The 22510-nt window shown below is 36.7% G+C and overlaps 1 protein-coding gene across 3 annotated transcripts in view; it reads right to left on the minus strand.

Moving 5' to 3' along the window:
- Positions 1–1145: 1145 nt before the first annotated feature.
- Positions 1146–22510, minus strand: part of CRIM1 (cysteine rich transmembrane BMP regulator 1) — a 163582-nt gene continuing 142217 nt past the window's right edge. For 2 of the 3 annotated variants that reach the window (XM_046938405.1, XM_046938404.1), the window contains exons 8-16: positions 21472–21628; positions 19648–19769; positions 16735–16944; positions 12114–12329; positions 10411–10632; positions 8914–9108; positions 7805–7927; positions 5937–6124; positions 1148–4110 (exon numbers count right to left, since the gene is read on the minus strand). In XM_046938405.1, the coding sequence (XP_046794361.1) occupies positions 3934–4110; positions 5937–6124; positions 7805–7927; positions 8914–9108; positions 10411–10632; positions 12114–12329; positions 16735–16944; positions 19648–19769; positions 21472–21628 (1610 nt within the window). In that variant the 3' untranslated portion in view covers positions 1148–3933. Of the gene's footprint in view, positions 4111–5936; positions 6125–7804; positions 7928–8913; positions 9109–10410; positions 10633–12113; positions 12330–16734; positions 16945–19647; positions 19770–21471; positions 21629–22510 lie in introns of all 3 variants that reach the window. The other variant, NM_204425.2, reaches the window with a different exon arrangement.

A 22510-nucleotide genomic window follows, 5' to 3' on the forward strand; every position in this document is an offset into this window, starting at 1 on the left:
TCCAAATACAATCTTTTCTGATACTGATGATACTGCAAAGGAGGCCAGGACTGCTTTGAGTGTTCAGATGTGGATGCCCCATCATTTTATACATTAGCATAGAGTTATTTCCTGCTCTATGCAGATGACAAAGCAAGGTCTTCACAGGCAGCATTTAAAGATAGTGCTCTACAAGACAGCCTTCCATAGACATAGTCAGGAAGGAACAAAAATGCTGGATCAGGCAAATAGGTAAATGAATGATCCAAGGGATGGAACACCTTCCCTATAAGGACAGGCTAAGAGAGCTGGAGCTGTTCTGCCTGGAGAAGAGAATGCTCTGGGGAGACCTGAGAGTGGCCTTTCAGTATCTGAAGGGGGGTTATGAGAAGGAAGGGGACTGCCTCTTTATCAAGGTCTGTTGTGACAGGACAAGGGGAAGTGGTTCGAACACGAAGAGGGCAGTGTTAGGTTGGATATAAGGAAGAAATTTTTTTACAGTAAGGGTAAAGGTCAGGTTGGATGAGGCCCTGGGCAGCCTGATCTAGTATTAGATATGGAGGTTGGTGGCCGTGCCTGTGGCAGGAGGGTTGGAGTTTGGTGATCCTTGAGTTTCCTTCCTACTCAAGCCATTCTACAATTCTATGATTTTTAGGGTGGTGAGGCACTGGCACAGGTTGCCCAGAGAGATGGGTGCCCTGTCCCTGGAGACATTCAAGGTCAGGCTGGATTGGGCTCTGAACACCCTGATGTAGCTTTAGGTGTCCTTGTTCACTGCAGGGGAGTTGGACTAGATGGCCTTTGAGGGTCCCTTCCACCTCAAACAATTCTATGATTCTACAAAGTCCTTGAAGGGTCAAATTGTGATCCCACAGCCCTTCTATAGGACCTTGTGTCACAGTCCTGTGTGATTGTGGGAGGTATGGCTGGACCAGATGGAGTGAACATCAGAGACAGAACTTTATTTTTGATCGCACTTCAGTGTGAAAATTCTTTAGTGTAGAAACCAAAGCTTTCTGTAACTGCAAACAGTTCTTCTGCAGTACTTTCTGAACTGTTCTGATCGAAGACAATAAATGACTCATCATAACATAAAGATCTAAACGAATGTCTCAAGGATGAGCGTGTGGAAGTAGTAAATATGAAGATTTAAGAAAATAGACAGCAGTAGGTTTAAAATTTTTTTTTATTGTGCTGCCAAGAGCCAAATTACAAGAAACCGCCTTACAGTTAAAAAAGTAAACAAGCAATCTGCTGAACCGCAGTGCACTCCGAGTGCCACATATGCATCTATTGTTCAGAAAATTATATCTGCATTTCTCTTACAAGAGCACAACAGGAACCAAAGTAAAAGAGTGTAATGGATACAGCACATAGGATAAATCATATCTTTAAAATAATAATAATAAAATAATAATAATAAAAAACATTTTACACCATGTCCTATATCCTGCTAATATTTTCAGAATATGGCCTTGATTGTAAAACAAAAGCAAGCATTTACAATTTCTGGATAAAGACTGCTTACTCTTATGCAAGGAATGGATGTCTCGTCTTGACAAGATCTTTGTAGTAACTGGACAGAAACGTCTCTGTTTCAATATCAGATTGAGTACAAAACGCTGGGGAGACCACATTTTTTCTTATTGGTGGTTGGAAATGGAAGTTACATAAGCAGAAAAAATGTTGACCCTTAATGATACACCTATTTTTTGCTTTGATGCAAACAGCTAGAACACCTTTTTGATATTCTAAAACAAACAAAAAAATTGTTAATCTTCAGATTAATAAATTAGGTCATTATAATAATAAATTAGGTTTTTTTTTTCTTTTCAGTTTTTAAAGTTCAGCAACCTCTGACCAAGTATTTACAACAATACTTGAGAGTTCCTTTACAAAAAATACATTTTCTTTTCACATTAAGCATACTGGGTATCTGTGTCTCTTATGACAAGCATTTGTAAAAGAAAAAAGGCAATGCACAAATGGGTAATTAGTATAAAAGTGCCAAGACCTGTTTGGAAAGTTAACATTGTATTATACAGCCAGAGTTATAAATGAGGCAAGCTACAACAAACTTCCAGCTTAATGTGGACAATATTCCAGTAGTTGTTTCAAACAATTGTTTGAAAAAAAAAATAATAAAGAAATAAAAGAAAGAAAAAAACAACAGAAAATCCAGGAGCTGATGGTGTTATTCTATGGAGCTGATTAGTGCTGCATGTATATTGTCATCAGTGTCTCTAGCCAATGCATTCATTAAAAAGCCTTTTTAAGGCTAAGCAGGAAAAGAAAAATAAGAAACACCCTGAAATGTAGCAAGTAGCAAGAGCAACGCTTACTGCTATAATCGTGCACGTACTGTACACACGCAAACACAAGAGTGCACACACACACGCACACACACACAAACACTTTCAAATCAAATCAAACTGTAGGTAGAATGAGATGCTCTTTTCTCGTCTTTTCTAAACTCACAAGTGATTAAGCACTGATATGGAATGCCTGTTTATCTGTTTCTGCTCTGGGTAAAATCTCTCTCAGATAAAAATACATTCAACAAGAAAAAAAATAGAAAAAATATATACTGTATACATAGTATTTTATATATACAGTATATATACGTATAGTGTACATACACATGCATGTATATATACATACGTATACCTACATGCATTTGTATATACATATATATACACAAACATACAAATACTTTTTGTTGTTTTTAGCATAATTATATTTACATAAATATTCCTATAATGCTAAAGTTTAAAGAAGCATGATCTCCTTTTTTTTTCTGAGCTTCAAAAAAGGTGCTTGAGTAATATACAATTAAAATTAAGCAGCTTCCTAGCATGGAAGTAGTTTCTAAATCTGCATACCAGTAAATAAGAACATCAACAGGAAAAAAAAAAAACAAACCAACAACCTTAAAACAGTCTCTTTTTTACTCTCTTTTAAGCAAGAGCTTTGTCCAACAAAAAAATAGTTTTCCTTCTCCTGTATGAACAACCAGAGATTGATATCAAATAACAAAACGAAACCACAACAGACAGACAAACAAACAAAAGCCCCTGGAACTGCATGGTGTTCTTGACTTTTCCTTCCTTCCTTCAATACTGCTGTCAAAAGATCCAGTGCTCATTTCAGGAATTACTTAGGCCTCAGTCATTTGCTAACTCTGCCAAAGTCTGGCTAATCTAGCCAATCAGCTTTGAAGAAAACAAAAATAAAACAAAAAACAAAAAGCAGCACAAGGTATAATTTTGTACATCCTTAATAAACCCACCCTTTATTTTCTGCTATAACCTTTTCCTTGCTATTTCATTAACTACCGCAGCTTCTCAACATATAGAAAAATACTTGCAGCTACACCACACCTGTGATGTGACAAATTCTGTTCTATATTATTGTAGCAACAGCTGGAAAGAAAACATCAGACCTTTGTATTTTTTTTTTTTACCTGGGGTTAGGATTTGCTGCAACAGATGCAATTTCAGGACAACAAGAAAAGCCACTGTCCTGCTGCTTGGCAGTATTTATTCATTTTCTTCTCCAGCCAAGCATGACCAGCTTTTCTTCTCTGAAACTTCCTTTTACCTCATTGCCTACCCCTAGCCCCTGATTCCCCCTCCCAAAAAAACTCTATAGCTATGTTACAAGCAAATACACCTTAACAAGTTTTAAAACTTTGGTTCTAAGAAAACACTTGGTCAGTTATCTCAAGGAAAAGTGGGAATGCTTTTTCTGGCACATTGCAGGAGTCAGAGCTCATCCCAGTAAGGTCTTAGAGCTGTACATGTAGTCACAAACCCAATACAATCCACTAAGCAAGTGCACAATTCTAGCTTTATTTTAATAGCAGACTTAGTCTCTCTCTCTCTCTCTCTCTCTCTCTCTCACTCTCTCTCTATCTCTCTCTCATTCTTAAATCCTTGGTAAGGGTGCAATTCTTCAAACTGTCTGATAGAAATTATCTGCCTGTAGGTTGTTCTGTTTCTGCATGCTGTAAAATCCGCTGTATCTTGAATCCGGGTCTGCAATTCTTAGCATCCTCTGAGAACTGTCCACCTGGACCATGGTACCTTTCTTGCAGTCCACATACACCAGTTGATTGTTTAGGCAAGATGGCTGTTAAGACAGAAAGAGAACACTGAATCAGTTATTTTTTTGTTCTGTATTTGACCCACAGTTAGCAGATGTCTGTGGTACAAACCCATAAACACAAAGGGAAATCAAACTGGCAATGAAACAGTTTGGACTCTTGCTAAGCTTGGTAAAGGTTTATGCCAAGCACAATAACAAACCAACAACCTCTTACAAATCACTATTTTTCATCTTCTCAGTAAAGTTCTGGTATTCTCTTTTCCCGGTTAAACTGTTATCTATTAGTCTCCCACTACGCAAGGGCTTAAACTTGTTGCCTCAGAGGTGCAGGAGGTTGTTTCCAAGACTTTAATAGCCTCTTTATAGCTGATCGTTTTCAAGAACGTTTTGTTCCTGGTGACAGTACCACTAGGATAATGGGAGAGATTTCTTTTATTTTTATTCAAGCAATTGAAGTTGATTGTCTCCTCCATTAAACGTGCGATTCTGTTACCTTAAGGAGCAATTCTATGGAAACCAGTTGACTCACAGGTAAGAAAAGCGTTTACAACAAAACAAGGAAAAAAAGCCCACAAAATAAGGCCACATTTTACAATATTAAAGTGCTATTTTATGTGACAAGGAGCAGGAACGGCAGTAGACAAGATCTCCCATTTATTTCCTAGACTAAATTTGAGAATGTATAGCAGAAATGCAAAATCTCTCAGAGAATTGTGGAAAAACCTGTCATTCCTGACAGAGAAACAAGCAGTATGTTTTCTTCAACAATGTACCCATCTTCAACTGGATCCCATGTGTCATTGTCCTTTAACGACCAATTCTTCTAAAGCTCTTCAATACAATTATCTAATCCTGTATGCTATTATATAGCTTAGTACCAATGTGTCGATTTTTAGATTAACATCAAACGTATATATATTTTTTCTGCTTTCTCAGCATATTTAAATATCTACAAGCTGCAAAACCTTTCTCCTACAGCCATCGTAAAGAAAGCAGAAAGATGACATGAAGCTTAAAGGGCATAATGAAGCATGTACTCCTCTGAAAAGTAGTTCCAACCCCAAAACTCCTAGGAACAACCAGGATTGTGGGAATATTTTTGCTCAAAATACTAAATTATTTTATTTCATTAGCATCAGGAAGATAAAAGAGATGAAAAGCTATATAGTAATGGTTTATAATATCAGTAACAACTCCAGAAAAAAATAAAAGATATCCTCTGAAATAGTACACTCGACTATTAAAAGTGCCATTTCATGGGATTGTGTTATCACTGGATAGGCTGAACAACAGTGTTTAGTCTATGATATTTCTAGTATAAATAAAATCTGTAATAAAAATCTTTATTGGTCTCAAATTCATTAAACTTTTTGCAACCAACCAGTGATTTTATGTTAAAATTGTCCACTACGATGCAGTTATTAGAAAATGTGATGAACATTACTGGTAGTTATGGTACCTGATGTTGGACAATACTTTGAAAGAAGATGGAAGTTTAGAAAACAAAGCCGTTCTCCCAGGTGATGACTGCAGATGAGAACTGCATACAATTATGTACACACATATAAAGTTGGGAATTTTTTTGGATTTTTTTGCTGAACTTGATTTCTATCCAGTCTCCACTCATCACTGCATCAAGCAAGAAATTACTGGCATTCATTCGATAATGAAAATAATTATTCAGGAGATTAAATAAACACCACCAGCCTCAAAGGTATAAAAAGGATTCAGGCTTAAATGAAAAATAACTGAATTTGTATGATGTGAATTCAACTGCATCTCACAGAATATTCTAGTCAATCTCATTTCTCAGAAAGGTGAGAACCTGGAAATAGGCATGAATATGGCACCTTTGTTGGAGCTTTGTAGCAGGACACTGGAATCCACTGCTTTTTCTGATTGATGAGCAGAAAGACAATGATTACTAGCAGAGCTATCGTGATTGGAACTGTCACCAAGGCAACAGAGCTAACTGACGCATCTTCACTGGGGTGTGGTCCATTTCCACTTCTGTACTCTCCCTGGAGATGATTCATGTCTGCAAGACAAATGTGGGCATTTGACATTAGTAATGATAAATGGGCCCTTATCCATAAATAATATAGAAGTCTTAGTCACAAGCCTTGTCATTTTCATGAATTTGGACTTCTTCTCCTGAAATGTCCCTTTTTTATATATAAATTAGAATAACTGAAAGCTAGTACTTGGAGTAGTGACTGTATTAGCCAGGAAAAGGCCATTAAAAAGAGGAAATTGGATGGAATCTAAAGGAGCAATAATAAGCAACTGTGACAGCTCAGTTGCATTCACTTCATCATATCTGATCACAACCAAATTCCCACTCATAGAAAACCTATGCCATATTTCTGTGCAGCAGAAAACCTGCTAGTCCTACAATGAAAAGGTTTTTTTTTTAACCATTTTTAGTTTTTTTAAGCTGATAGAGCAGTTCAGTCCTGTCTGTTCTCTCCTGTTAAGAAATTATTACAATACTTGCACCACTCAGCCTGCGAAAACAGTCCACTGGCAGTCTAATAGACTCAGTTTTTCATGTAATTTCAAAGCATGATCACTTTCAGTGACAGTGTTCCCACACAGTTTCCAGTGAGCATTTACAGCTTCTCAGCCAGGATTGACACAAGCCAACTAAGAATGCCTCTGAAACATGAAAATGTTGCAATTATAAAAAGCGTAACTCTATAGTTTTGTAAAGTAGTTATATTTCAGGTATTTTTTCTCCTAGCCAACAAGTAGTAGTATGCTATGATTTGATACTTGGATACAGAAAAAAATATATGCAAATTTGAATAGTCCTTCAATTAGAAAAAGTTAGCAAATAGAGTGACATACAGTGTTTTCCCCTACCCTGTAGGGTAGTGTAGTTTTAAAACCAAAGATGGATTTACACCATTAGACAATTTTAAAAGTCATATGTCATTACACTGAAGAGTTCTGATCCTCAGCCCTTTTTCTATGATATATTCAGTGTGGGACTCAAGAGTATGGGGTGAGACTCTTTTAAGTGGTGTGCAGAATAGAATAGGGGGCAATGGACAAAAACTATAACACAGGAAGTTCCATTCAAACATGAGGAAGAGCTTCACTGTTAGGGTGATGGAGCTGGAACAGACTGCCTAGAGAGGTTGTGGAGTCTCCTTCTCTGGAGGTAGTTAAGAGTCATCTGGACACTTTCCTGTGCAACCTACTGTAGGGAACCTGCTTTAGTAGGGAGTTGGACCTGATGATCTCCAGAGGTCCCTCTCCAACACCTGCAATTCTGTGGAGGTATTGTACGTTCTTGTTTTTATCTTTCAATACAAGAATGTCAAATGGACCAAATCAAAGTTCATTGATGCCTATGGCATAACAGCATCCTGCTTTCTAGCTTGTGTATGAAAAAGACACTGCAGAATCATTCCTCATTCACCAGTTTATCATATTCATAACTGTACAGAACTCTGTCTTATCAACACAGATGTGTCTTCCAAGCTGCCGATGTAATGATAATGAGATCAAATTGCTTAAGTATACTTTAATAGACTGAGTTCTCTTTGCTCAAAACGAATACATTTAACAGTTACAGTACTGAATAATATTCTCAGATAACCATCTTTTTCAAAGCATTACACAGATGCTACCAGAATTGAAAGAAATAAGCACATTAAAACATGGGGAATAGTCACAGATCTAAGTTAGCCCCATTTATATCAGATCTTACCTCTGTGAATGTGGATGATGTCATTCTCACTTGGTGTTGACCAGTTTGGCACTTCTAGTTCAACATCTCCTCGATGATTTGTCTTCTCAATAGGGATGTTAGTAGGTTCAGGTACATACATCTCTGCAAAATGAGATAAATGTCTTTCACAAATTACAAGCTTCTTAATTTTCTGGTGCTGCTCTTAATTCAGTAGATATGTCTGGCTATCTGCAGTGCTTTGTATTACGAATCTTTTCATTTGTTTTAGAATTTTCACCATTACAGCTATAGGATTTGGTTTTAATTCGAATTAATATCCTTAATTTGTGTTAAAAAATTTCCGCTGTATACAAGATACATGCATGTTGCCATAATCATTATACTAATGTAAAAGGAATAGTCCTGCAAAGAACGTTTTGCTTTTTAAAATACCATTTCAGAATAGATGGCTAAGGCTTGCTTAGTGATACTAGATATCAAAAATGCCAAGCCAGGGCTACAGCCTTCCAGCTGATACATAACTGAATTTCTTTTTCTTTTTCTTTTTCTTCTTTTTTTCCTCTCTTATAATCCCCAAAGTAGGAGAATTGAAAGAGAGGCTACTGTTGAACTGTCCTGCCAGAAGGAGTTACTAGCTGACTCAACAAGAAGGCAAACACCTGCAAAAATGTCAGGAGCAGCTGTAAAAAACAGTTGCAATTCTTATGCCCCTTGTGTCCACAGCTAAAACAATTTCATATTACATACATATCAAGTTAAAATACGTTAATAATGAAATATTTGAAAAGTAGTGACCTAGAAGGGACAGAAATGTTAATTACTGGGCAAATATGCAGAAGTGCAAAACTCATTTTCCTACTTGATTATTTTCATAACTTTGTATACCAGCAAACAGCAGAAGTAAAAAAAAAAAAAACACATCAATTTTTGAATCCGCAGTTCTGAGAGTAAGTAAAATTCAAACTATATGTTTGCACAATGTGCCTATCTGCTATCCATTTTCCTGAAGCCTAAATGTCTCCATGACATCATTCAATATGGACTGATGTTAAAAAAAATAATAAAAAACCTGATTGTCAGTTGTGGAAAAGAGCACTATAATAACCTAAGTTGTTACATCGCATTACCTGGGCACATGGGACAGCAGCTTCCCTCCACATTGATGGGTTCAGCACAGGGGAGGGGTGGGCAGCTGACAGTGGAGCAGAGAGTCTGGCCCTGCAGGCAGTAGCAGTGCGTGCAGCTGTCAATGTCCCAGCGTTCCTCATCTGCATATGTTTTTCCATTGAAGTGGCAGACCACTTTCTTTGGTACTGTATCTTCTGTTGAAGGAAAACAGAGCAGTGTTGGGATGGCCAATTGCACGCAGACTTGATCTTTTCCCAAAATAAAACAGTGAAAAATAGCTAAGAAGAAATCCCAGCTATAGTTAAAAGACCTTCTCCACACGTTTCATAGATTTTTCAGAAATATAATTTCTGGAGAAGTCCTTTAAGTTGCTCAGGTTTCATGAGTTTATATAGAACACACCAAAATTTAATACATACAGTGCTTTTTATAAAAATGAACCAAGAAACTCAGAGTAGCAGTGTTGCACCTCTGAATCTTTAAAGGAAGATCCTATGCTTATCTCCTGCTTGGTGTCCATCTTTATAAGAGTATAAACACAGGATAAAGATGAAGGCTACAACAGCAACAAGCACTCGCGAAGAGTGGAAACAAAGGAGAAGTACAGTGAGAACCCACATGGAAAAATGCAGTTCAAAAGACAGTGTGCAGCTCTACTTGCCTTTTCTCATATTTCCTCTAACTTCACCAGGAGATCAAATACATCTCGTGAACATATCATGCCAATGTTGTTTTGTGCATAAGACTAATCTTATCACTCATCAAATGGATATCCCGTTATCCTGTCTAATGAAGACTGTTATATTTCCTAATTAATCTTTCTTTGCACAAGAAAGAAAAATGTTGAACACAGGATGAATTTGAGGATTCGGAAAACAACAAAGCATCCATTGCCTGCAAGATTTTGAATTTAAATCTGTGCTGACTTGTTAGACATGGACAAGATCTGGATCCAGAAGGAAGTAGAAGAAAATACAGTGCTAAAATCCGGCATCATTTTTGAAATTCCAAAAAATGAAGAAGTCTTGTTACTACAGTCTGACTACTAAATATTTCATCAACTATTACATGAAAATAGGAAGGAAGAACCAATAGGAAGGAATAGCCCCTACCTCTACCAAGATGCTCTTCACAGTTCTAAAGAAATGAGCAAAAAAATAAGAAACATGAAGGTTTCATTCCACATTCTGTGGAATTTCATATGCTTCTGTTTATCATCTGCAGTTGTAATCTTTTATCCGAGGTATTGCATATCTTGATATAACACAACATATATGTTATCAATCAGACCTTCCTTTAAATCCTCAAGTCTGTATGAAAACTACATCATTATATTTCTGCACTTGTACCTTGAAATTGCTGATTTTAATCTTCAGTTCAACAGAAGGCACAAATGGCATTTCCCCAAAACATGAAAACATATTTCAACTTGAAAATAAATCTTTCTTTTTCCCAAGAAAGGAGTAGTAAGTTACGGACTATTTTTATTTGCTCACCAATACAGTAAGGACAACACTGTCCCTTTCTCAAAACAGGTCTCTCACAGGATACTGGTGGGCAAGACTCAGAGTAGCATCTAATTACACCGTCCATGCAGATGCAGCTGGTGCAGACGTTGGGCTTCCAGGACTCAGCTGTCAGAAAAATATCTCCTTCATCATTTTTGCAGTAACTGGGCATGCTGACGTTGCTTGACAAAGAAGGCTGAAGAGGCTCATCTGTAAATATAAACAAATTAAGTTAGTTAACTTACAGTAGCTAACTTCTTTGGTATTTCTTCTGCATAGGGTTCATCCTTGTCATGCATGCCAGTTCAGTACCTGCAGTTCATAAGGATCTCATTATATGCTCTAGAATAAAGTTGATGTAAACCTTTACAGAGTTTACTCAAAAAACAAACAAACAAACAAACAAACACAACAACTAACCAAGCAAACAAAAAGTGAAACCATGTAATGATCATTACCAGAAGCAGCCTCTCAGAAAGGGATTTAGTGTTCTAAATGGAGGGGCGTATAGGACTTCATCTTAAATCTGAGATACTGAATTTTAAGTCTGAAAGCTGAATCTCAGATTCAGTTCCAGACCTTCTGCGATGCAAAGTCAAAAGCTATTATGCTGCTATCATCTTCTCCAGACTTATAGGAGATAATTATAAACTGCGGAGAAACAGATGGAGCTTGATCAGGCTTCATCTTGATACTGATGTGTTGGCTTTGATTCTCAGGCACTCACATGGGGGAGATATTTCTGCAGTGAAGCTGTATCTTAACAGACATTATAGATCCAAAAATATGAGTCTAGGTGCAGAGAACACGTAAGAAAGAAGAGAAAAAGATTCATAAGTGAACTCAGATCAGGTTCTCAATCTAACTATGCAAAATAGGAGACTAAGTTTCTCACATAGCCAGTGAAGAAGGATGAACTTCTCCAAATAGAATTTTGAAGTTAAACAAAATAAATGTTCACAGTTAATAAGAATTAGAAAAACGGTTGTTGGGAGAACAGGCTAACATGAAAACATGTTGTCAGGAAAAATAACAACTCCCAAACCAACAAACACCCTGAGGAAGAAATGGCAAAGCCTAGGTTTTTTTTTTGTTTGTTTGTTTGTTTTGTTTTTTTTAAGTAAAATGTTTAGATTTTGTTTTTAAATAAAGAAAAATATTTTCTCAATGAGTTTACATACAGATCCTAGGTCTGTACTGAATTTCCACTGCATTAAACCCCATTTGCTATGTAAAACAGAAATTCACATTTATTTATAATTCTATTTCTATCCCTAGGGAAAAGCAAACCCTGTTACCTTCCTGACACTGTGAGGCAGTTTACTGCTGGGCTGGAATGGTCTGATATTAGTCAGCTGCCTTCAAGTCACTCTCAAATCATATCAAGTGAAGATAAAAACAGCAAATGTTCTTTTGTGACCAAATCCCCAGTATCTAACCCTTACGTTATTAGATTTCCTTCAGAGAAGGTGTCCAAACTTCAGGACCACAATTCCCCCAGCAGATAAGATAACTATTGCACACAGTCAAATTTTGCAGTTGAAATGGGAAGACTGCAGGCTTAAACTCCAAAATGCTACAGGAAAAAGGCAAAGCAACAACCAACCGTGCACACACTGAAACAACTAGTATTCATAACATAAATTCTAAAATCAAGAAAAGACTGATGAAAACTAGCTGTCAATATATACCTGGGCACTGAGGACAGCAGGAGTCCTGTGTGCGAGTGGGGTTTTGACAAAGCAGAGGAGGACAGACTTCAGTCTCACACAGGACTCGGCCACTATGGCATGTACATTGTGTGCAAGAGTCAATGTTCCACGTTTCTCCTTCTACAAAGTATTCTCCACCAGGAGCATGACAGATTGATGGACTAGTGAGCTCTGGCTTCTGCACAATTATTTCATCTGGAAAAAACAGAATTAGAAAATAAGAAAAATCAACTGTGATTCCAATGATTAAAACATATACTCAACCTTGCTATTATTATTGAAAATGCTTAAAAAAAACAGCTATAAATCCACTCGTACGGAAACTCTTTTTAACTCTGTGTCAATTACTTGTATCTCAAATGTAAAAAAGATGAGCAAGGAACACCTTGGGAATCAATATGAATAAATGCTGGTTAATATACATCAGAGATAACCAAGTACTCTTGGAATTTTGGAAAGAAATCAAACCAATCTGTAACACAGAAATTCCTAGAGACAACTGTCATTTTCTGAAAATTTATTTGAATTGCACAATTCCTTAATTACTAAATATTAACATAAATGCAAAATTCCTGAAGGGGTGGATAAGTATGTATGCCATCCGGGATTTGAGAAGATTCAACTGCCTATGATAAAATTCTGATGTGATTTGTGCCTGTAACATTCAATGCCAGACTAAAACCAAAACCAGATAACCTCCACTTGTAGCCCCTAAAGACTTAAAAGCACTTAACACCAGTGGAAATATCTCACTGAGAGATTGTTTCACAAAGAAAAATTAAAAGTTAAAAAAAATAATCTGCAGTAATGGCTGAAAGTAAAAACAGTACCCAAGATGAACCCAGTGAGTAGACTTTTATTTTCAGTGATTATCTCACCAAATTAATCTTAGGCTCCTTTTCACACAATTGATTACATTAAGCCTACAGCCCTAGACTCATCCAGCCTGGATTAGAAATCCAGGCAGTTAGAGAATGGATTTGACCTCCTTCAAGTTGAACCCTTGATCGGCATGAGTATCTTCCAACCACTAGGACATTAAAATAATGGGGGAGCTCTCTTCACCAATGGGTATTTTAAAAATAAAAAAGACACCTGTCCTGCATTTAGACAGTGTTTAAGCAATTAACATCAGTGAAATTCTGTCATGGACTACACTTGCACAGCCTGGTTAAAAAGCTCCCACTGCACATAATGGATGAATTTCAAAACAACAACTTTGCAATATTTTCTAATAAATTTAAATAGATGATAGGTTAACATGCTGGTTACCGTGGATCTGGCATCAGCCAACAAGCTTTCTCCATGCACTGCATATAGGAATCTAGCTGCCCCACTTAGCATACTTTATTCAATTCCATGAGCCATGAGTTTAACCTGTTGCAGTGTGAAGCTGCAGGCTTGTAAGTGCATATTGCTCTTTGGCCTCAATTCAACCCAACTGATATTGGGCATTAAGAACCGAGCACCCTCAGAATTCCTGTGCTGTGAAGGGAAGGGATTAGAAAGTGACCTCCAGGTAATGATTCAGTACCCCCAAACCATTTTCTGTAGGTCTCTCTCTCCTACTTTTGTCATTTGGATAGCCCAAGGCTAACTAAGTGCATGTGCTTCTCACCACATTCTTAATAATATTGTATTTGTCTGATGAATTAAGTTTGTGCACTTTGTTCTGTGGTGTTGCTTCATAGAAGATGCCCAGTTCCATCACTTGCTTTCTCTTCTGGCAAATGACAAGTAGAGCTCAAGAAAATAGATCAAGGCTGATCTTTCCCTGTTCAGAAAGTACTTTGATATTTCTTCCTTAAGGGAATTAACTCATCTATCAGTGATTAGCTTATGTCACCTTTTTCCCATTGCATACATTTCTGAACAGAAAATAGGATTCAGTAGCATTTACTACACTTGAAATGACAGCTAGTCTGCTGCCCTGTCACTCACTGACTTATTTCAGATGGAACAATCTATTACATTTTACGCAAAAACATCCAAAGTCAGGCAAGCTTTGCATTACGTTCTTTGCAAAGTCACAGCTTATATACTGCTCATACTCATAAATGTCTAACCAGAGAGTACTGCTTACAGCTCCCTGACCAGCTTTGGTATTGATATAGTATTGCAATTGAGTTGCTGCAAATGTGCAATTACTATATTCCTAATGGAGTAACTAGCAAGGCAAGCACAGTCTTTCTGAGAAGCATGGTTCTGCAAAACACTAGAAGTTAATGGCTTTCTAAATCTTGCAGGAAATCTGGAGCTTTCCATAAGAACTGGGACAATCCACTTGAATCTCATCATATATAGAAGAATGGTTTTAATGAGTGTTTTAGCAAAGTATTTCTTGTTCTGTTGAAAACCAAATGTGAAATTGAGCATCAACAACTTTTTCAGTCTGAAAAGAGATTTCCAAGAGCTGCCACTTCCCTGTCAGTAGGCTAAAAGTGTGATTTAAAACTCCCTACATTAGAACTGTTAATTATTTATGTTAGATACATTTGACTGTCATGCTCACAACCTCATAAATACAACTACATTCCTATCTGTCAAAAGTCATGATATTCATTTAATAGCATCAGCGTGGAATCAATACAACGCAAACTAAAATCAGAAGTATGTAGCAAACAAACAGAAAACCTTGGAGAAAGATAACCCCGTATAAACAAATTTGGCCATATTAATTAATACACTCACATGTAACGAACTCAAAGAAACTCATCTCTGTTTGCCCTAGCATCATATAAGTTTGCACCAAGTATGGCTTTGCTAGCACGGAAGCTAGATGACAAGTACCCTGCAAGGAGCAAAGGATGTTAGGCAGAGAAATCTAGGTAGATATCATATCTTTAGGACAATATCTGGACTCTACCAGGATAGCACTGCACTCTGACGTGGCAAAAATCTTACATACAAACTGATAAAACCAGCCAGATGCTTAATAATGGGAGAGAAGGAAGCAAGTAAAGGATGCATCCTCAAGTGTGCATAAATATTGGGAGTAACTTTCTTCATGTTTCCAAGTCAGCTAACAATTTCAATAATGGTTGTCATTAATATGATGCTAAGCAGAAATTGCTCAGCCTCAGTAACCACTGCTAAATTACCTAGTATTAGAAATAGCTCTGGCTCTGTAAAAAAAACTGTGCCAAAAGCAACAGCATGACTGGCACTGGAACCACAGACACCATGCCCAGCCTCAATACTGGGAGCAAATGGTACATGCTGAGAGGGGCTGACAGGCAGATCAACATTTTGCAGTCCCATATCCTTTTAAGGACTATGTTTTTCTGCTTACAACAGGGTGCAAAATGGATTGGAGATCACCATTTGTTGAAGAATTCTCTGAAAAGATCTACTGTCTGGAGCTGCTCAGCCTGGAGGAGAAGGCTCCGGGGGAGACCTGAGAGACGCCTTTTAATGTCTGAAGGGTACAAGAGAGAAAGGGACAGACTCTTTACAGCAGGACAAGGGAAAATGGTTTCAAACTAAAAAAGGGGTGATTTAGATTAGATATGAGGAAGAAGTTTTTTACAGTAGGGGTGGTGAGGCACTGGCATAGGTTGTCCAGAGAGGTGGTGCATGTGCCACCCTTGGAGATATTCAAGGTCAGGCCAAACAAGGCTCTGAGCACCTGATGTATCTGTAGGTGTCCCTGTTCACCGTAGGGGACTTGGATTAGACGGTTTTTTAGGGTCCCTTCCAACTCAAAAGATACTATGATTCTATGATCCTATGATATCCTAGAAAGGATACACTCTTTTCTGTCTCTTTCAGAAAGAGGATTTAGCTATATATTTTGTTCCTAAGATTTCCTGTTCTTTTCAAGGAATTTGAAACCATTCATAATTGCTTGAATCATGCAAGTGCGTTCTTACTATTTCATTATTCCTATTAGCACCATGAGCCTTGTTCCTACTTGTAACATGACTCATGATCAAGCCATAGACAATATCACGCTATTACAAACTAATCTATTCAGCATATAAAATACTGTAGAAATCAATCTGAAGACAGAGGGAATTACTCATCATCTGTCCACATTCTAATACTCTAAAGTTCTTTCATAAATGCTTTCCATTTAATCACTTCTTATCACAATTATATTGGAATGCAGCAGTTATTGTGCTGGCCTTCTCCCTGAAAGAATTAAAATCATTTTCTACCATTGGTGGTAGTGGAATATTCCCTCAGAACACAGAATCATGATATTCAATTGCTGAAGACATCTCTTTAAAAGCCTACTCCTCTGAGGAGCTGGCAAAGGGAGATGAATTTTAATAAGATTACACTTAAAAATAAAAAAGAAAATGCAACAGCTCATAATATTTGCTATTATAGCTCATATAAACTGGAAACTGTTTCTTGTTTAAGGATTTCAGTGCACCAAAGATTAACATATTAGGACTTACAACACACCCGTTTCATATATTCAAGTAGCCATTTTTCAGATATGAGATCTCAATGAAAGCCATTCATGATGTTATATTTGGACATAGAAACCTTCATTTATACTTATTACAGAACGAGTTTTCATGTAGTAGAAAACACCACACATATGTGAAAAGAAGCCCAATTACAAAGAACGCACAAGACAGCATGTTACCTGGACATGATGGGCAACACTGCCCTGGATGTATGGTGGGGTTGCCACAATTAGGAACAGGGCAGGTGATCAAGGCACACATTTCCCGTCCATTGTGACAGTAACATTCCCTGCATCCATCGTGCCAACTCTCCTCATTTTCATGTCGGCGCCCATCCATTGACAGGCAAGAGCCTGTTTTAACTGGAGGCATAAGAGAAGCAGTTGCCTCTGCAAGAAGTCAAAAGAAAATGTAATTTCCTAATAAGCATGCGTTGCTTAGAAAAACATAAGTACTGCACGCCTGGCTTGCATTTATTTTTAAAGGACATATGAGATCAAGTTATTAATAAATGTATCATTTATATATAGAATAAAGTAAAGTTGAGACATATTAAGTAATTCAAAGGTATACTGAAGGCACAGCAGAATTTATTTCCTTGAAAAATACAATCACTTATTTCTGTTGTGCTTATACCGTCTTTAATCATGCAGTAATGCAGTACTGGCTAAATAATGTACAGAAATGGTAGAAAACATGAAGCACATTTAAAATTAAACAGAATAGTTTTAGATATTATCTGTAATGTGAGTACCCGATAGCTAGTAGAATATAAAGGTATTTACAAGAGCTAAGGATGGCTCTGTGTGTACCATGTATTAAAAAAATTACAAGCATGTTCTAAAAAGGGGTCATGCCAGATACTGGAAATATTTCATAAAACACTACCTACAAGGAATTACTTGTGTTATCTATTATAAATGATGTTTGGAAGATGACTGCTCTGACATTTTTTATCCCTCATTCCTGGGTTTTATTGAGATGAAAATACAATTGATTGGACTGCTGTGTTACTTGCACTCAGCCAGAACAAGAAGGCTTTTGGTCTAGGGAGGATAAAGTCTCATTTGGATCTTAAGGGGTATTTAAGTGCAGAAGGACTCAGCCTCAATAAATTCTCTGTTAATCAGCAGTGAATTTAGATCCTAACAATCCCTCATCCACATCATCATGACGGAGGATTTTAGGTCAGTTTGTCAGTGAACTGACTTGCTTTCAGTAGTACATCAACACTTACATATGTAAAGCTGTTTGTATTAATATGCTTGTCAATTATTCATTTGAAAAGATGGTGCAGAATGAGAAGAATTGTTAAAACATGTTTCTAGTTAATTAAAAAAAAAATCACAAACCCATCAAAAAACTAACAGCACTCCAGCTGTGGTGGATCTCTCAATGGTGGCCTAGGAATGACAAGCAGATGCTATGAAGTGGGCTTGCTGCACAGCATTTGAATAAGAACTCAGTACACAGATATTGCACTACCATGCTGTTTTGTGAAATGTAGGAAAAAAAAGTCAAATGGGTACCATGCTTCTAAAAGCCAGGCATTGAACAGAAACAATACGAAACAGTTGCACACAGTTACTACACATTCAAATTGTAATACCAGATGATATATAGATTCCTTTTTGAATTCTGTCCTACATTAAAATCATTACTGATAAATCATTATTGATAAATGTTTTAAAAAATCTGACCAATTCAGGCATTTTTTTACTAAGATATTCTTACGTCTACTCCAAAATTAGGAAAAACGAAGCAAGCACATAAGCAGATATTCAAGATTAACACAACAGTTGGAGATTGTTCTCATTTTTCAGTTTTCAATTAAATGTACAAAAGGAAATACTTAAAGAAGAAATCAGGTTCCCAAATACAAAATGAGAATAACTCAATACCCAGAAGTAGAGCTGAAAATAAACTGAGAATAATAGTAGCTTACAAGGAAAATACAAGTCAGGAATGTTACACCACTGCAGAAAAGGCAAGTTCAGCCTAAGGTACAGTACGGGAGCATCAGACATTTAAATGCAGCTCTACTATCTGTACCAGTGAGCATTTTTTTTTGCTGCTGCAGAAGTGCAGTATCCAGATTCAGAACTGTGCATAGAGATCACAAGACCTGGGTTTCATTGACTTTGAGAATAATACATTTAGGAGTCTCTAATTGCAAACCCTTAAATATTGCCAGAGTTCTAAAGAGAATGGTGATAAATTGTTCCCTGAGTCTGCTGAGCTTAGGAAAATAAGTAGATGGTTTAATTCTCAAAAAGGAAGATGGAAATACATGAAAACTCATTTTAAAGTATCTCATATTGGTAACCACAGGACAATATAAGTTAGAGAGTTTGGAGTAGAACTTTTTGTTTTTTTGAGATTGGAGGTTCTTAAGAAGTGAAATCATAGACAAACATCTGTTGAGGATTATCCAGATATACTTGGCATTACGTGAGGGCAGAGAAATGGACTCATCTTTTTTTAGAGGACTATCTGACCTCTGTATTTCTGTGGTTCTACTTTTATTTTCTCTAGCATAAGTTAATTCCAGAAGACACAGATTAGAAAGTGGAGCTAATTCACAGGCAGGTTACTTACCAACTCACTCATCCTACTTAGGAATTTTGGATCAAAGTTTTAAGAAGGACTCCTGGCTCCCCCAGAACCTACTGATAGTTGCCCTAACTATTCTCGGATGAGTTGTTAACGATTAATGATCCAGTGTTTAATCTCAGGACATTTTGTTTTTACTGATAAAACAGAATACATTCTAGGGGGCAGTGTGAGAATTTTTTTTTTTTTTTTAAACAGGAGTGTGAGATCAAGTTTTGAAAACTCAAGCAGTGAAAAACATCAGAGGTGATAATGAAGTATGGACAAATCTGTGAAGTATCTCAGTAAATACCCACAGGCTCTGAAATCTCATAGCAGTACTTTTGTGAAAATTTTGTATTTAAGAATTTCTTACATAGATTTCTTTCCATAGATTTATGGTATGGCATTTCAATTCGTACAAGTTCTGTGCAGCATTCCTTTGACCTGACTTCCAGATGTTTTGAAAACATGTCGTAGTGATAAATGGCAACACCTACCTCTGCATTTGCAGATAACACACCCGTGGCTGTTCTGCTGGAAGCCCATTGGGCAGATTTTACCACAAGGCATTTCTGGGCATTTCTTACATCGACAGATTTCACAGCCATGCTTGTTCTTCCTAGATTACCAAAATAATTTTTTAAAGGTCAGCAGGATACCTTAACTGTCTAAATGTCATGGTTAAAGCAAAAACAACCTCTAAAGTGACTGATCAAGTAAAGAAAATTGTCCTTAACATTCAGTTACTTTCAGTATACACATCAATGTTGCTGGCACGTTCTCTTCTCATGTGAATGGCAACAAACATTTGGTAGTTTCAAGCCATGGCAGATAATACAGATCTGTATGCCTTTGACTCATGAACGTACTATATTACTACAAGACTAAATAATTATACTGCTAAAGTGAGATTTGAAGTAAAATGGTCTTAAAAAACTTCTCACTACAATTTTAGCCCTTCATGCTACAAATTGTCATATTCATGGTTATCACTAACATTATTCAATTCATTAACATCAGTGTCATTATTAATATATATTTTGTAGACAATGACAAGATTAGGTTGCTTATTTCCTTTTTTTTAAAAAAATAAAAAACATACGATAGCATTATTAAGCATCAAACATTTTAAAAAAAACAACCAAACATTTTGTGTCATTAAACTACACCCTTCATCTAAAGTCAGAATTTAAATTGATGATTTTCAAATTAGCTTTAGGATGTTTCAAGCTCAATTTATGCGTACAAAAATGCAACTGAAAGACCATCCCAAAGAATGGGCTCTTGACGTGGTAGCATGAGCTTCACATCAGCTTGCTTTTAAGGCACCTTTATCTTACTGCATGCTACTATACCATGCTTATTATTATTTGCTGTAATTTCTAAAATCCCTTTGTGTGATAATTCACACAGATTTACTAATATAACTGCTTTACGCATACTTTAGTTAGAAAAAAGAGAAAAAAGTGTGTGTTTCAACTTACTGAAGTACAGAACGAACACTGAAATTTTTAATTTTCCTCTGTAGGTCAATATTTGAAGGCAATCACACATAGAGGGTAAAAAGTACTACTCCTAACTACAAAAAGTGTAATTCTGTGAGAGATTTAATGTTATCATTTCATAAGACCTTCTATTTGAAGATGAACCAGGTCGTTTGGTGCCAGCCCACAGAACAGTCCTAAAGGGCATAATGCTTGTTCATGACGTCAAACAAAGCCTGCAGTTGCAAATGTCTTCTTCTCACTAGGCAAATGATGATCACCTAACATCCATGGCAACTACACTAACATCAGTAGCTGCTTCCTTTCAACAACATCTTTTATATATTGTATTTTTTAGGTTTTAAATTCTCAGTGCTTGAACTTTTGAGTCACCCCACTAAAACATTGGTTTGTGATTTGAGCTTTTTTCCGGGTTCATGACAATGACCGCTGCAGTTCACCGTTATAATATGTTCACCGTTATAATACGTCAAAGGAATTGAATGAATCAGTCATTATTAGCCCCATCACTCTTACGACCATTGTTTCCTGTAATGAGCTTCTATTACTTACAAAGGGACAAGCTTGATTCTGTATCTCAAGTAACAAGATATATGGATATATACATATCCATTTACACAAGTTCAGCGCTAACATCCAAACTGATTTGAAGAATACTTTAATCTTACATTAAGTAACGACATCTCTTTTTTCTCATATTGTCCCTGATTTTTTCAAAGTGAACACAAGTATACATTCCCAGTTTTTGCATATTTTCAATACATACAGGCATATCAAACAGGCCTAAGCATATAAGTTTAGAATAAGAATACTTACAAGTATCCAAAGGGACAGTACTTGTCACATACAATAGGTTTGCATTTCTTGGGCCGTGGACGGCACTGACAGATCTCACAGTTGTGGGCATCAGTCTGGAACCCGAAGGAACAGTCCAGGGAGCAGCCTGATATGAGGCCCGTACACAGCTCTTCTCCTGTGAAGAACACATGTAGATGATTGCAAAGCAAAAATAGTTTATACTAGACAAATGGATACAATGGTATATCTTCAGTTCCAGTTAAGAATTTGAGGAGTAGATACAATATCCTATACTAACTTGATTTTGTGAAGTTATGCACATCCAACCAACATCCATGACTGTCAGCCTTTAATAAAGCATTTAAAATAACATAAAGTTGTGACGCACCACATTCATTTAATAGGTGTCTCTTCAATATACAGCAACTTTTAGTTCTAGTCTACGTATTTCAAATAGAATTGAAAGGCTGGAATGTAAAAGCCTTTATTTCTTACTTAGAGTGTTTGCTGCCACCTGTTTGCTGATTAAAACTTGCCTCTCAAAAATACAACTGTAATACTGGAAGAGGTGATTAAAACTTAGAGATGTTAGACTAAAAGACCTTCCTCCTGAAGTCTGTTATTATGTTTTATTAGCCTTTTGTGGCAAGGAAGGATGTTGGATTGGTGGTATATAAAATTAATTAATTAGAATTAAATTAATTAGAAGAAATTGGTGGTATTATAAAAGAAATTAAACTCTGTTTTGACCTCTCATGTGGTGTAAATTATGACATTTCCTGCTGACGCTCTGAACTGACGCGTGAATAATCCTGGAACCACACAGGTTGGATTGATGAGTACCATTCATTTTCTGAAGTGCACTCTGTCACAGAGATGAAGTGTTTGGGTGGCTGTGCATAATCAGCAGGCTCACAGAACATAGGTCAAGGAAGAATAAGGTACAAATGCAAAGGTGCAGGAGAAATAGAACAAAAAGAATCTACAGACATAGAAACAACAGGAATATTTTTTAGTTGGAATGTTTCTTTAAGTCATTTGTGTCCAGATTTGTGTT

This window comes from Gallus gallus, chromosome 3, assembly GCF_016699485.2.
Source record: "Gallus gallus isolate bGalGal1 chromosome 3, bGalGal1.mat.broiler.GRCg7b, whole genome shotgun sequence".
Lineage (NCBI taxonomy): Eukaryota > Metazoa > Chordata > Aves > Galliformes > Phasianidae > Gallus > Gallus gallus.